Raw genomic sequence first — 13,590 nt, 5'->3', positions numbered from 1 at the left:
CCAAGTTTCCTCCTATTTTCAGGGGAGAATGGGCCAAGGGCAGCAGAGAGCTAAGTCAGAGGTTGGCAAAGATAACACGGCTACCTCAGGCACAACTGCCTAAGGACTGATAACTGCAGCCTGGGGAGCGGAGTCAGGTCCTCAGAAGCTGCAAACTTGACTCCTTCGAGGCACTGGACCAGCTTTGCCAAGTTCAGACAAGGACACAGAACTGAAGTTCCCTTTCTCCTTCCACCAGGGCCTCCGAGAAAGCCTCCGGTCAGTCTGGCTCCCCACAAACAGCAGCAGCAAAAGCAGATCAAACATGGGTTTATTAAGATAGAGTGGCAAAGAACACCCAATAGAGGGTGTGACGCCAAGGAGGAGCAACTAAGAGCACTAGCTGCTCTTCCAGAGGTCCTGAGTTCAAATCCCAGCACCCACATGGTGGCTCAGGGCATCTGTAACTGTATTCTCATGGGATTCAGTGCCCTTCTGGTGTGCAGATGAATATACAGACAAAACGGCCATATACATAAAATACATGAATAAAATAAATCTCTTTTTAAAAGTGGATGTGAGCTGTCTGATGAGGGTGCCGAACCAAACTCAGGTCAGCTGAAGAGCAGCATCCGGCCCCGCCCGATGAGCTGTCTCGCCAGCCTGACATTCATTTTATTTGTGTGTGTGCTGGAGAGGTCACCTCAGAGGCAGGAAGAGTGCACTAAATCCCCTGGAACTGAAGTTCCTGATCTTCAGTGGCCACCATGCAGGTGCTGGAAACAAAACCTTTGTCCTCTGAAAAAGCAGGCAAGTGCTCTTAACCACTGAGATGTCTCCTCAGCCTCTGCTTTACATTTTTAATTAGTTAATTATTTATGTGTGTGTGTGCATGTGTCACATGATGTGTGTGTGGTGGTCAGAGGGCAGTCTTCAGGAGCTGGTTCTCCCTTCCGTTACGTGGCTTCTGGACCTCAGGTCCTCAGCCTTGGTAGTAAGCAACGTTACCCACTGAGCCATCTGGCCAGCTTGTTGGCTGTTGTTATTGTTTGGAATACCTTTAGCACATTTATCTATTTATTTTGAATATGTGTATGTTTATTTGTGTGTGTCTGTGTGTGTGTGTGTGTGTGTGTGTGTGTGTGTGTGAGAGAGAGAGAGAGAGAGAGAGAGAGAGAGAGAGAGAGAGTACAAACATGGAGATATGCAGATAAATTGTGGAAATTGTTCCTCTCCTTCCTTCATGTGGGTCCCAGGTCTCAGACAGGCTATTGAAAATGACTTTATCTGGTGGATCATTTCAACAACCCTGTTTTGAGACAGGTTCTTATGTAACTTAGGCTAGTCTAGCCTTAGACTCATTGAGTGCCCATGAGGACCCTTATTCCTGATCCTCCTGATGCCTCTTCCCAAATTCTAGGATTACAGGTGTGCCATTACCACCACTGGCTGGGTTTGTTTTGTTGTTGTTTGTTTTTGAGGCAAGGTCTCATGTAGCCCAGGTTGGTCTCATGTTTTGAAGAAGCAGGTTCAGGACATTGTGTTCAGAATGTTATTGGGCTCAATAAACCTGGAGAGAAATATAGCCTATAGGTCACAGCATCTCTAGGAAGACCAGACCCGGAACCTCCCAGGGAGAATGTGCCAAAGGGCTGGCCAAGCTGACCAGGCAAAGGCATGCTGGGTGCAGACACACTTTTTGTCAAAACTGTCCATCTGAAGGCCACTCTCAGCCTCAGTAACTTCTGGAAAGAGCTCATCATCTATTACCACGCTGCCTCTGGTTCATTTCTCTTAGAGCCTACTTCCGGCCTAAGGCCTGAGGCAGCCGTATCTTGCTGGCAGCGCGCCAGCACCTGTCTGTACAGCAGGCTGGGAAGGTGTGTCTGACTTCTGTGAATGGAAGAAAAAAGTATGAGTGTGGTTACCACCAGCCTCACTAGAGATAAGATGACATGCCTGGTTGCCCGATAGAATGGCTGCTGTCCCCTTCAGTCTTCCAGGAGCCCAAACACTCACATCTCAAGAGGCTCCTGTTCCACACACGTCACTCCTGAGACCTTGGGCCACAGCTCGCTCACTTGTCTTCATTCAGAAGCCACCCCAGACTTTCCCCAGATCCTACTCTACTGACACCAGGGACCCCAACTCCAGCTAGCCCCCTCTCCCATTTTTAGGCAACTACAACCTCAACTTATGGTGTCCTGGGTTCAGGTAAGCTAAAACATGCCAATAGCAAATTGGACCCTCAGAAACCCCTGCCAATGACAGATGATGGCTTTTGGGTTTTGTTGTTTGTTTTGAGATATAATCTCACACCAGTGTGAACTCACTATGTACAACAGGCAGATCAGAATTTTCCACGATCCTCCTGCCTCAGCCCTGAGCCCTGATTTCCATTCTTTTTTTTTTTTTTTTTGGATTTGGTTTTTTCAAGACAGGGTTTCTCTGTGTAGTCCTGGCTGTCCTGGAACTCACTCTGTAGACCAGGCTGGCCTCGAACTCAGAAATCCGCCTGCCTCTGCCTCCCAGAGTGCTGGGATTACAGGCGTGCGCCACCACCGCCCGGCCTGATTTCCATTCTTGAGCCACCCTGTACCTTGCAAATTGTTCTGTTAATGTCAGCATTCATTCAGAAGGAAACAGACATTCAGAGAAGCTAACCATCTCTTTGCTCTCTCCATCACCCAAGCAGCCCCCCAGGGCTGGGTCTGTGCCATTCTGCCTGTGCTGGGGAGCCCTGTGCCAGCGAGCTAAGAGTTGATCCCAGAACAACCCATGAGAAGTCACACTCAGAGCTTCTTCTGAGCAGCACCCCTCAGACTTACACCAGAGGAGATGGGTGTGATACAGACCGTATAGACTCCCAGGCTGGGGGTAACTAACTTTTGTAGTCTTGTGGGATCTGGGGACCTAAGTGGTTTGTTTGTTTGTTTGCTTATTTTTGTTTGTTTTGTTTCACTGGGTCCAGCCAGTCCTGGAACTCACTCTGTAGATCAGTCTGGCCTCAAACTAACAGAGATCCACCTGCCTCTGCCTCCTGAGTGCTGGGATTGAAGGCCTATGCCAGCTCTCCAGTGACAGGGCAAGTGGAGGAACTGACTTTGTATTCCCTGAAGGTTAGCTGCCTACCCTGGCCTAGATTATGGACTGTTCACCCAGGGGATGGCAGCTAAGATATCAGAAATCTATGGAATCACTCTGTGCTCTGCAAATACCAAAGCGTGGACACTCAGGTGCTGCCTGTGAGGGAGTCAACCTTCAAAACACGAACCCCTGCAATCCCCGTGGAGGAATTCCTCCAGAGGGTCTGTGGTGGCGTGCACAAAGCGATCCCAGTCAGGGAAAAGGGCTGTCCACAGCCTCCTGCCTGACACGTCTGCAAAAGCAAACCTCTTGCTTTCCCTTCCTTTCATCTCTGTGCAGCTGGTGCCCGTGTCCAGGCGACACAGACTCTGCCTCCCTGGGGTCCTTTCCTGCTCCCAGGCCCTGCGATTTGCCTATGCAAAGCCCTGAGCAGGAAGGAGCAGCTGAGGTGAGGGTCGGACTGCGCTACCTCTGGGAAATCCTATCAGTTCCGGTTGGGGCAGGGAGGCATCCAGAATGTTCCAGTCTGACCTGTAGACTTCATTGATCCCATAGTTATTGACACCTGGCTTTGCTCTCCTCTTGTTAATTGATAAGAGAATCCCTTGGGTGAGAAAGTTGCCCCCCAGACTCTTGGTCCAAATATGGAAGAATGTTGAGGCAGGAGATGAAGGGCAAGGAAGAGGCCCAGGACCGAGTTTGAGGTGGGCCTGATCCTGTGTCTTCTCCACACTTCTCCCTTTCTCACAATGGTACTACCTGGGCTCCCTACTGAGTTACCCTAGTGGCTTTTCTTGGTTTTTTTAATTTTTGGTTTTTGTTTATTGACCCAGAGTCTTAAGTAGCCCTGGCCTTGAATATGATTTACAGCTGATACCTTTAGTTCTAATTCTCCTACTAGGATTATAGACATCCACTACCAAGCCCAGTTTTTATCGGGTGCTAGGGATCAAACACGGGGCTCTGTGTATGCTAGGCATGTGCTCTATCAACTAGACTAGGTCCCCAGCCCAGGAAACTGTCTCAGTTTCTCAGAGCCTCAATATTATGGCTTCCCTGCCCCCAACTCATATGTTGAACCTCTAGTCCTGGTGGCCCTAGCAGAACAGTGAGCCACTAGGGAGGCAATTAAGATTAAGTGCAGTCGTAAGATTAAGGCCCTGATCCTATAGTCTTGAATCTTTATAAGAAGTAATACCCAGCTCAGCCTCCCCGAGTGCTCACAGGCTACCTGAGGACACAAAGAGAGGTGGCGATATCCAAGCCAGGAACAGAGGCTTCACCAGAAACTAACCCCGATCTTAGCCTTCTATCCTCTTGATCTCGGAGGAAATAAAATCTCTGTTGTTTAAGCCGCTCAGTGCTGTGGTATTATTACATCAGTGGGAGCTGACTAATAGAGTTGGTGTCTTCATTTGAAAGTGAGTGTAAAACTGGTGCTTGCGTCATGAAACTATTCTGGGAGCCCAATAAGGAAAGGACACGTGTAAGGTTTGATGCTTTCTGTAGTGTCCTCACTGCTGGAGGCAGCGCCTCATGTGTGACACATGTCTATAAACCAACTTTTGTTGGTGATTTGGTTTTTTTGTTGTTGTTGTTTGTTTTATTTTGCTTTGATTTTTGTTTTTGTTTCATTTTGTTTTGTGAGACAAGGTTTCACTGTGGAGGCCAGTCTGTCCTGGAATTCAGTATGTAGTCTCATAGTCTCACTCAAAGCCTGCCTCAGACTCACAGAGATCTGCCTGCCTCTGCCTCCCAAGTACTGGGACCAAAGCAGTGTGCCACCTTGTCCATTTTGATAAATAGATGTTTTACAAACACCTCCATTAAAGAATAAGTTGATCACATAGAATTAGAGAGCCTCTGGATTTTCCCCAGAGTAAAAGGATGGGATGGGTGACAGCAAGGTGGCATCTATCCATCAATGTGGTGACATCTGTCCATCAATGTCACCCAGTATGGCTCTGCAAAGGTGATGCCAAAGAGCCATACTGGGTCCATCTTGGGTCTTAGGTCTTCTAGTTTGGCTGAAGAACAGCTGTGAGAGGAGAGCAGGGCCCTGGGAGTTGTCCTGGATAAAGTCCCTTTTGGGTGGGAGACCACAGGTAGCAGCCGGCACCTTCCCAATAATTAGAATATGTAAATAATGGGAACAATGGAGCCCTTGTTCCCCCCAGGACATTTGTGGCAGCTCCCAGGCTCTAGAGAGGCAGAGGGGCTCCGCTCATCCTCCGGCCATGGTGAGACTTGGTTCCAGAGGATCCTCAGGGGCATATTCCAGCTCAGACTCTTGGGAGATCCAGGACTCTGGGCAGGGAGAGACCCAGCTGTGCTAACTTCCTGTCTCCGCTCCTGCTCTTTCTAGGACAGGTTCAGTGGCGGCAAGGCCCGGTGAGTGTCCCTCTTCCTCCTGCTCTCCCTTGTCTTCACCTACCTCCCTGTCACCGGAGCAGCCGTCCATCCGTCTGTCTGTCTGTCCCTATACACTTGGCCATCCAGTGCTTCCACTCTCTGTCGGCCCTGTGCCCAGCTTCCCAGCTGTGCACCAAAGGCCACTAGTTCTGCCTGCCCCCCACCCCCAGTCTCCTTCTGTTGCTCTGATCTCAGGTCCACGCTGTTACACAGCTCCTTCAGGGCATTCTCAGTCACAGGTGTGAGTGGTCTAAAGTGCGATGTCACCCTGACAGAACTCAGGGTCTCCTTGGGCAGAGTTGAGTAGAATCTGCTTACAGGTTGGGACCACCATTCCTACCTGCCAGATGTGCAGGTAAGTAAGTGCACAGTGGGTCTTGGGGCCCGGCAGACCAGGGTGCCCACCGCTGGATCTCCCTGAGTGACTCCAGATAGCCTGTCCCACCACGAGTCCAGCAAGGCTTAGCACTTAAGCTTGGTTCTCGTAACTGTCTAGGTTAGACTCTGGGTGCGGGGGTCAGGAGAGACATTGATGGGGGAAACAAACATCTGCCCAGGTCCCCGTGTTTCAACACACCCGTCTTGTCTATGCTGCTAGAAAGGCCCATTTTTATGGGTTCCTTTAGTTGTAGGGTCGAAGCCCATAGTTAAGGGCAGATAGTTTATATTTATCAGAGAGGGAGCAGAGCCAAGCCTTTTGCTGCAAGTAGGTGGGCTGGATTGAGGCGAAACCAGTCTATCTATCCAGACACCCAAGTGTGGAGAGAAAATGTAGCCAGCCCGTCCTTTCTGCCTGGCCCAGAGACAAGGAGAAACAGGGTAAGTCAGATTGCCGAGGATGGGGGAGGGGAGGGAGGCACCAGCCATGGGGCCTGCCTTGTCCCATCGTGCACCTTCCCAATGCCTCCAGCATCCCTTTTTGAAGGCCCAGGAAGAGGTAGAAGAGGAGGATAAATATGAGCTGCCCCCGTGTGAGGTCCTGCCCGTCAGTCTGGCCCCTGCACAGTCCCTTGGCTCTGAAGAGGACGCCTTGTATCTGGGTGAGGGCTGAGGAGAGTGGGCTGGGAGCTTGGGTCAGCGCAAGAGGGTCCAACAAAGGGGAATCCAGCTCCGGCTTCTCTTCCTTCCGCCTGAGCTGGGGCAGGGCCACTGAGGCCTCTTAGCTGGGCCAAAAGGGCCAGGGAAATGAAGGAAAGGAGTTAAAACGGTAAAGGAGAAAGAGGAGGAGACAGGAGGGAGGGGCGAGGTAACTACGGCAACAGTGACAAAGCAGGAAGCCCGACCCAGTCCCAGGGGCCTTGTGTTCCCCCCTCTAAAATCTCCGCACATCCTCCCAACCAGGGTGGGAATGCCCTGAGAGGCCACCACCACAGGCATCTCACCCCCCTGGGCTCAGCTACGTGGGGGCAGGGAAGCTGACTGTCTCCAGTTGCCATGGAGACGGGGCGTCAAGAAGCCAATAAGTAGAGGGGACGGGAGGAGGGAGGGAGAGATGAGGGCTAGGTGGGGAGCGGGTGGGAATATACTAGGAAGGAACTTCCTCCCTCTCCCCAGTTTACAAAGCATGGGGTCTCTTTCAGATCGTTCTGGGCCCGTGGATCCATCCAAGCCCCCACCGCCCCCACCTCAGTCTGCCATGGCCAGAGGATTCCCCATAAACCCTTCCTTCCCTTTCCGCCCTACCTCTGGCTACCATTTCCCGGTGAGTAAATCTTACAAACATCTCATTTGCAGCCCCACCCCTGCCCATGCCTTGTCCACCCCAACACATGTGTTTATATTCTAGACTTCATGAAACCTGTCACGTCTTACACACCAGGGTGCCTTACAAACCAGGGTGAAACAAACAAACAAACAATAGTAGCTCCTCCCATTCACCCAAAGGGTCCTTTCGTCTCTTCCTTACCCACCCGGCTCTGCTCCCTGCTCAGCAGGGCTCTTCCTCCTCTGCTGAGGTTGGGGCGAGGCTCCCCCCACCTCGCTCTGGGCCACAGGACCCCCCCCCCTCGCGCTCTGTCATCCTTCCCAACTCCCTTTCCCTCTGTGATCTGCTGGTTATCCACGTATGTGTTTTACAGAATAAAAACAAACAAACAAATAAATAAGCAGGGGAAATTTCACCGTAAGGAAAGGACCCCAGCCAGAGGCCGAGAGAAGCCTTGTCCTTCTCCCGCATGGCTCCTGTTTAGTGTTTTATGTTTGTTTATTGCGTTGGGTTTTCTGAGGGGAGGGGCAGCTGAGAGGGGGTCTCTCGGAGCTCAGGCTGGCCTTCCACTCATGCTGATCCTGCCTCTGCTTCAGGCGTGAACACGACCAAGTCAGCCTTAGCTTTGAAAGCAGCACATCGGCTCTAGCCCCTGGCACCCCAGCTTCCTTGTTCAACTGCCCGCAATTCACCCTTCCTCCCTCCTCCCTTTTCCCTCCTCCCTCATTTCCCTCCTCCCATTATGCCCACAGCTGAAGACAGTACCGAACCTACAGCCTGCAACCCCAAAGCAGGGACCTGTTTTTGGAAGGCGAGGTAGAGTGTCCCCTCTCTATGGCTCCACAGAGGGAGGGGAGTCCTCTCCTACACAGGCTAGAATTTTGGGGTCGCCTTGAACTGGGCCTGCTGCATCCCTCCTAGCCACACCTCGTTTGCTTGCCAGGCCTCTAAGTTAGTCAGTACAAGTGTCATTACCACCAAAATCATGCTCTACTGTGTGCCAGAGAGTTTGAAAGCAGAGGCCCTGACCTCCAGGCCCTGTCTGCACCCAGTGTGATCCCTGGGCCAGTAGGGGCACCTAGGATGAAGAGGTCAAATCTAAGACCCTCTCTATTGAGATGTCTGAGTATGCCCTCATCAATGGGGCAGCCTTGGGCTGTCACTCAGATTGCCTCTACTGTCTAGAGACTTGCCCCTATGGTCAGGACCTTGAGGCCTATGACCACAGGACCTGAGGATCAGGATGGGGGATGGACCACTCGAAGCATCCATAGGTAAAACAGGTTCCAGGAGGGTTAGCATCCCCCTGCCCAAGGTCAAAGACCCCGTGAGGTCCAGCCCATCTTATTCTCTGTTGCTGGTAAATCTCCATCTCCTTGAGGGTAGCTATGGTTTTTTTTGTTTGTTCGTTTATTTTTTGTTTTTGCTATCATAAAGTTATCTGGAACCAAGTCTAGCAAATCTGGTGAGACGTCAAGCCTGGTGACATTTCAGGGTTGTAAAGAGAAAGGATGCGTGAATGAGGTGTGCGCTCCTGGGCTAGCGCTAAGCAGCACTGTGACCAAGGGCGCCAGGCCCTTCCTCACTGATGCTTATGAACGCTGCTTCTCCCTTTACCTCACAGGGCGAGGTCCACCTGCTGGAGTGGTGAGCTGCCTTCTTCTCTATCCTGAAGTCTAGGGACTTTTCTAGAAAACTGACAGGAGTGGAGTGTGCCTCTGGGGGGAAAGGTCTGGGGTAGAGTCCTTCTCTCAGCCACAAATATAAGCCAGTGGTGCCACCCTCTGAGCGCTCTTAAAGGAGAAGTCAGTCAGACATGCCCTTCCTGTGCAGATAAGGAGAAAGTGAGAAGTCTAGAGCCGCCTTCCTCTCAGTCAGTGGCTTCTTCCATGTCCTACTTCCTCACTAATGAGGCAGATTCCTAAAAGGGGCCACAGGTCTACTCAAACCCATAGTCCTACACCTTAGGTGACAGAGCGTACAGAGAAAGCCAGCGAGGACATCTACCTGGAGTGCGAGCCTGATCCACGTGAGCGCCTGCCCCTCGCATCCCGGAAGCCCTCTGCTACTGTGAACACACGCTCTTCTGGCCTCATTCTTGTTCCCTCCAAAACACTCCCCTCAAGACCCCACCTGGGTGTCTTCATTTCTGCCATTAGTCCCACGCTGTCCCTACCAAAGAGGTGACTGACACCCTTAGAGCAAAAGCTGGGTGGGTTTTCTCAGCTGCTACAGCCAGGCCACCAAGCTGGAGTCTCCCTACGGAAGGCTCTAGGAGTGCTGAGTCAAAGCCTTTGCCTGCCCTCTCTGTTCTAGTTCCAGCCTTAACTAGGTCTCTGAGCTCCAAAGCCCTGGTGCCTCCAGTTCCTCTGCCAAGAACATCTGGATTGCCCAAGTAAGATGCAGCAGTGGAAGGGAACATGCGGCAATGGGCAGCAGAAGCAGGCAGATCTCTGTGAATCCAAGGCCAGTCTGGTTTACATAGAGAGTTTTGGATTAGTTGAGGCTGCATAGTGAGGCCCTGACTCAAAAGGAATAAAAAAATAAATAGATTAAAAAAGAAAAAACAAGGGCTGGCTCAGTGGTTAGGAGCATGGCTACTCTTCACAGGTTCTGAATTCCCTTCCAACAACCACAGTGGCTCACGACCACCTGTGATGGGACCCAATGCCCTCCTCTGGTGCGTCTGGAGACAGTGACAGTGAATTCACATATATAAAATATATCTTTAAAAAAGAAAAAGAAAGAAGGAAAGAAAGGAAAAGGAAGAGAAAAGAAAACAATAAATCCTCTGAGCTCTGCTCCCCAATTCATTCCTTGCAGGTCTGTGACCGGTCACCAGGAGGCTCGGAATGTAAGAGGCCAGTGGTCAAGGAAGAAGTCAGCCCAGGGGGAGAGAGGGAGGCCTAGGGTGGGACTTCAGGTTTTGGGCAGAAGCCTGGAAGGCCAGTTCCCATCTGACCAGACTTCCTGTGTCCCAGGGAGCTGTGGATGCGGCGTTGAAAGGTGAGTAGGTACAGTCCGTCTTCAGTCTGCCCAGGACCACTCTGCCAGGCTCTGATTCCCTCTGGCAACAGATGCTTCCCTCAGATCCTCGGGTCCTAGTCACGCCAAGCTGCCAGTGTGTGTCCCAAGATCTCATTTGGAAGCCATGCAAGGCCCGTCGGGTGGGTCCTCCCAGGGTGTTGGGCCTGGGAATGCAAGGGGCTCAGAATGGCCTATGTCGGGCATTAGCCCTGCTGGCACCCTCTGTTGCAGGACCCACCATGAAGCCTCCTCACCCGTCCCCTTCCTGGTTCCAGCCCTCATCTCTGCTTCTTTCAGCAGGAAGGAAGCTGTCTGCTTCCTCCATAGCTCCTGCTCTGAGTACCTCTGCTGCCGAGGTGAGCGGAAGCTGGGAACGGATGTGGGTGCTGCCTGTGGGAAGCAGCGTCCTTGCCTGGGAGCCCCCCTAGCCCTGGGGCCTACACCCCCACACGGAGCACACATGCACTGAACAGTATGCAGCCCCCTTGCTGCATTCCACACTAGGTCTGGCCGGCAGGACTCAGTCTGGGGCTGGAACATGTAAACACAAATAACTGTACCCCAGGGCTCCCTGCTCTCCCGGCCCTGCTTGAGTGTGTCTCTTCGAGCAGCTCTGTGTATGTACAGGATGGCAGTCTGCTGGGTCAGCCTTGGTACTCTGGGAACTGTGACCGTCAGTCTGTTGAGAGAGCGCTGCTTTACTTCCAAAAGGTGGGCATCTGTCAATGCTTGGCCTTCTCTGAAGGTCCTTCTGTTCTCGGCCTGTGGCTGATGAAGCCGGCAGTGAGGGCCAGGGAGGCATTCCGCATACTCAGTCAGCTGGGCTTAGGCCATTAGAAGATGAAGTTCACAGCTAGGGTCTCCTCCGCAGGATGGGGCCTACACGGTGCGCCTCAGCTCTGGGCCTCACAGTTCCCAGCCCTTCACTCTGGCAGTACTCCTCAGAGGCCGTGTCTTCAACATTCCCATCCGGCAACTGGACGGCGGGCATCACTATGCCCTGGGTCGGGAGGGCAGGAATCATGAGGTGGGTACTGGAGGAGTCAGGGCCAGATCAGCAAGGTGGGTCACAGAGCAGCGCAGAGCTTGGGCCTGGCCAAGAGCATGTGTGTGTTCAGGGAAAACACCAATTGCTTCCCTCCCTCACCCTGGCTTGAACAGAAATGACAGAGGGTGAGGCCTCTGAGGCAGTTGGCTCTAAGTGTCTGCCTTGCAATATGAGGGCCTGAGTTTTACCCCCCAGAGCCTCAGGGGCTAAAATGAGACAGAAGTGGTGGCTCAAGGTTGATAATCTTGGATTGGGGAGGTTGAGAAACGTGTATCCAGATCTTGAACACATTGGACACCCAGCCTCCAAGCCAGTGAGAGGCCTTGTCTCAGAAAACAAGGTTGGGACTGGAGAGATGGCTTAGTGGTTAAGTGCGCTTACTGGTTTGGACTGGAGTTGTGCTCCTAGCACCCCGTGGTCACTACCATTGCCCTTAGGCCCAGTTCTGAGGGAATTGCTGCCCTTTCTGGCCTTTGCAAGCACTCCATGCACTGGAGGCACATGTGTCCGTGGAGGTAAAACACTCATACCTATTAAAAAATTAAAAGAAAAACCCTAATAAACAAGGAAGCTAGGCATGGTGGCACTCACCTTTAATCCTAGTACTTGGGAGCCGGAAGCAGATGGATCTCTTTCGATCTAGATACACTGAGACCGTGTTTAAAAACAAAATAAAGCTGTGTGTGTGTGTGTGAAGAGCTAGAGGCCCAAATATCTTCCCAGACATCTGGCACTGTGAAAAAGAGGCCCATCCTTTCGGGGAAGCATTTCCTTGTGCCGTGGTTCAGTCTTCATAGGGTCAAGGTGAGGGCAATGAGACCATCTGAGAGGAGGGCAGAAATCTCCCCAGCAACCGTTGGACTCAGACCTAGACAGTCGTCCCCCACTCAGTTTCGCCTGAGGAGGCCTAGGCCTAAAGCACTTCTCCCCCAGCTCTGGAAGCCCGAGGCTGGCCAACCGCATTGCATGCCTGTGCAGTTCCAGGCTTACAACCAGACAGCAAAACGGGCATTGCAGTTTCACAGCGCAGTGGGAAGAAAAATATCTAGAAAAATGCCAGCCAGCTCCCCTGCCAGGCCTCACAGTTTGCCTTAGAAAGCTGTTGGCAGACTAAAGCTCAAGGGAGCCCTGCCTGCCTTCCACAGGTCTTCCCCTCTGTGGTCGCCATGGTTCAGCATTACACGAAGCACCCCCTGCCCCTCGTGGACAGACACAGTGGCAGCCGGGGACTCACCTGCCTGCTCTTCCCCACCAAGCCCTGAAGAAACAGCAGAGCAGGAATCCGCCACTGGCACACGGTGTGCCCCTGCACCTTTCTTCTCACTGTAGGCCGCTTTCTATTCCTTGCCAGCCTCCACCCCAAAGGCCCTGCAGGTTCAAAATGAGAGGCAGGAAGATGGCCACCTGGGGGAGGCTGGCTTCCTTTGAGACACTGCCTCTCCGTAGACTGACTTCTTGTGAGGGGTTAGCGTCTTCTGGGAGGAACTAGGTCCCCAGCACACAGTATACTTTCAATAAACATGTATTGGCTGAATTCTCTTTTAATACCTCTTAGAGTAGGTAGGTCTCTGTGTGAGATCATGTGCCTATGCCCACAGAGGGCAGAGGCATCAGATACCCTAGAGCTGGAGTTAGGGGGTCAGAGGGTATAAGTTACCAAATGTGGGTTCTGGAAAGAGCAATAAGAGCTGTTTAGCCGCTGAGTTATCCCGACAACATAGGGGACAGATTCTGGAATATGCTGAGAAAAGCGGCCTTCCCCAGAAGGCTTCACACTTCCTAAGACGAGTGGAGTAATGTGCCTGCGTGGGTCTACTTGGGAGGCTAAACTGGAGAGGGAAGGGACCCGTTTCTACCTGGTTCCGGCTTTTGTCCTTCTAAGCTCTTTGCCAACGAGGAGTGCCAGGCCAATAAACTAAAGTCTATTTATTTATGCTTGCTGGTCTTGGGCACGGAAGGGAAGGATGCTCAAGGTCTCAGGAGGAGGGCGAAGGCTGGTGGCAAGCATTTGAGGTCTAGCGTGTATTATAGGAGGGACCCCAGGAGACAGTCAGGATGAAAGCCTAGAGCAGGATGAACAAAGGCGCTGCGAGCCTGGGCCAGCGGATGGGAGAGGCTCAGCGAGCCCTAGCTGAGCGGCCTGGCAGCACGTGGACCCTGCAGGACTAAGGGGCTCCGGGTTGGGCTGGCAGCCAGCAGCCCACAGGCTAGCCTGAGCGGGGGCGTCTCCGGGCCCTGGCGTGGAGCCTGGAACACCCCGTGCCGGAAGCACCACGTGACCATGACTCCGCAGAAGTCTCCAACGGGGAAACAAAGGGCAGCACAGCGACTG

At 52.4% G+C, this 13,590-nt stretch overlaps 1 protein-coding gene across 19 annotated transcripts; it reads left to right on the top strand.

The window, feature by feature from the left end:
* The first annotated feature begins 689 nt into the window (after positions 1 to 689).
* On the top strand, positions 690 to 12,792 carry Sh2d6 (SH2 domain containing 6). 19 transcript variants are annotated; one of them, XM_052173953.1, is made up of 19 exons: positions 690 to 752; positions 2,157 to 2,193; positions 3,406 to 3,514; positions 5,244 to 5,306; positions 5,432 to 5,457; positions 5,799 to 5,833; positions 6,227 to 6,297; positions 6,389 to 6,518; positions 7,059 to 7,180; positions 7,936 to 7,999; positions 8,808 to 8,830; positions 9,152 to 9,212; positions 9,500 to 9,578; positions 10,007 to 10,037; positions 10,165 to 10,189; positions 10,261 to 10,566; positions 10,776 to 10,921; positions 11,082 to 11,237; positions 12,404 to 12,792. In XM_052173953.1, the coding sequence occupies exons 3-19, from the start codon at positions 3,482 to 3,484 to the stop codon at positions 12,518 to 12,520; spliced, it is 1,488 nt and encodes a 495-aa protein (XP_052029913.1). In that variant the 5' UTR covers positions 690 to 752; positions 2,157 to 2,193; positions 3,406 to 3,481; the 3' UTR covers positions 12,521 to 12,792. The 19 variants fall into 19 exon arrangements, with proteins under 19 accessions (XP_052029913.1, XP_052029914.1, XP_052029898.1 ...); XM_052173952.1 differs by lacking the exons at positions 690 to 752; positions 2,157 to 2,193 and adding an exon at positions 2,387 to 2,856; XM_052173938.1 differs by lacking the exons at positions 690 to 752; positions 2,157 to 2,193 and having other exon boundaries at positions 2,386 to 3,514; positions 6,404 to 6,518.
* The last annotated feature ends 798 nt before the right edge of the window (positions 12,793 to 13,590 follow it).

The sequence above is a fragment of the Apodemus sylvaticus genome, chromosome 2, assembly GCF_947179515.1.
Source record: "Apodemus sylvaticus chromosome 2, mApoSyl1.1, whole genome shotgun sequence".
NCBI lineage: Eukaryota > Metazoa > Chordata > Mammalia > Rodentia > Muridae > Apodemus > Apodemus sylvaticus.
Note: the sequence above shows the minus strand (reverse complement) of the source record. Positions and strands in the feature narration are given on the sequence as shown.

What these genes read in the sequence shown, in the direction of transcription:
- Sh2d6 (XM_052173937.1), top strand. Translation starts at nt 3,125, where the DNA reads ATGGACTGTTCACCCAGGGGATGGCAGCTAAGATATCAGAAATCTATG. An exon ending in TTCAGTGGCGGCAAGGCCCG is followed by an intron (nt 5,458 to 5,798) that starts GTGAGTGTCCCT and finishes ATCTGCTTACAG; the next exon opens with GTTGGGACCACCATTCCTAC. An exon ending in CCTCTGGCTACCATTTCCCG is followed by an intron (nt 7,181 to 7,935) that starts GTGAGTAAATCT and finishes TTATGCCCACAG; the next exon opens with CTGAAGACAGTACCGAACCT.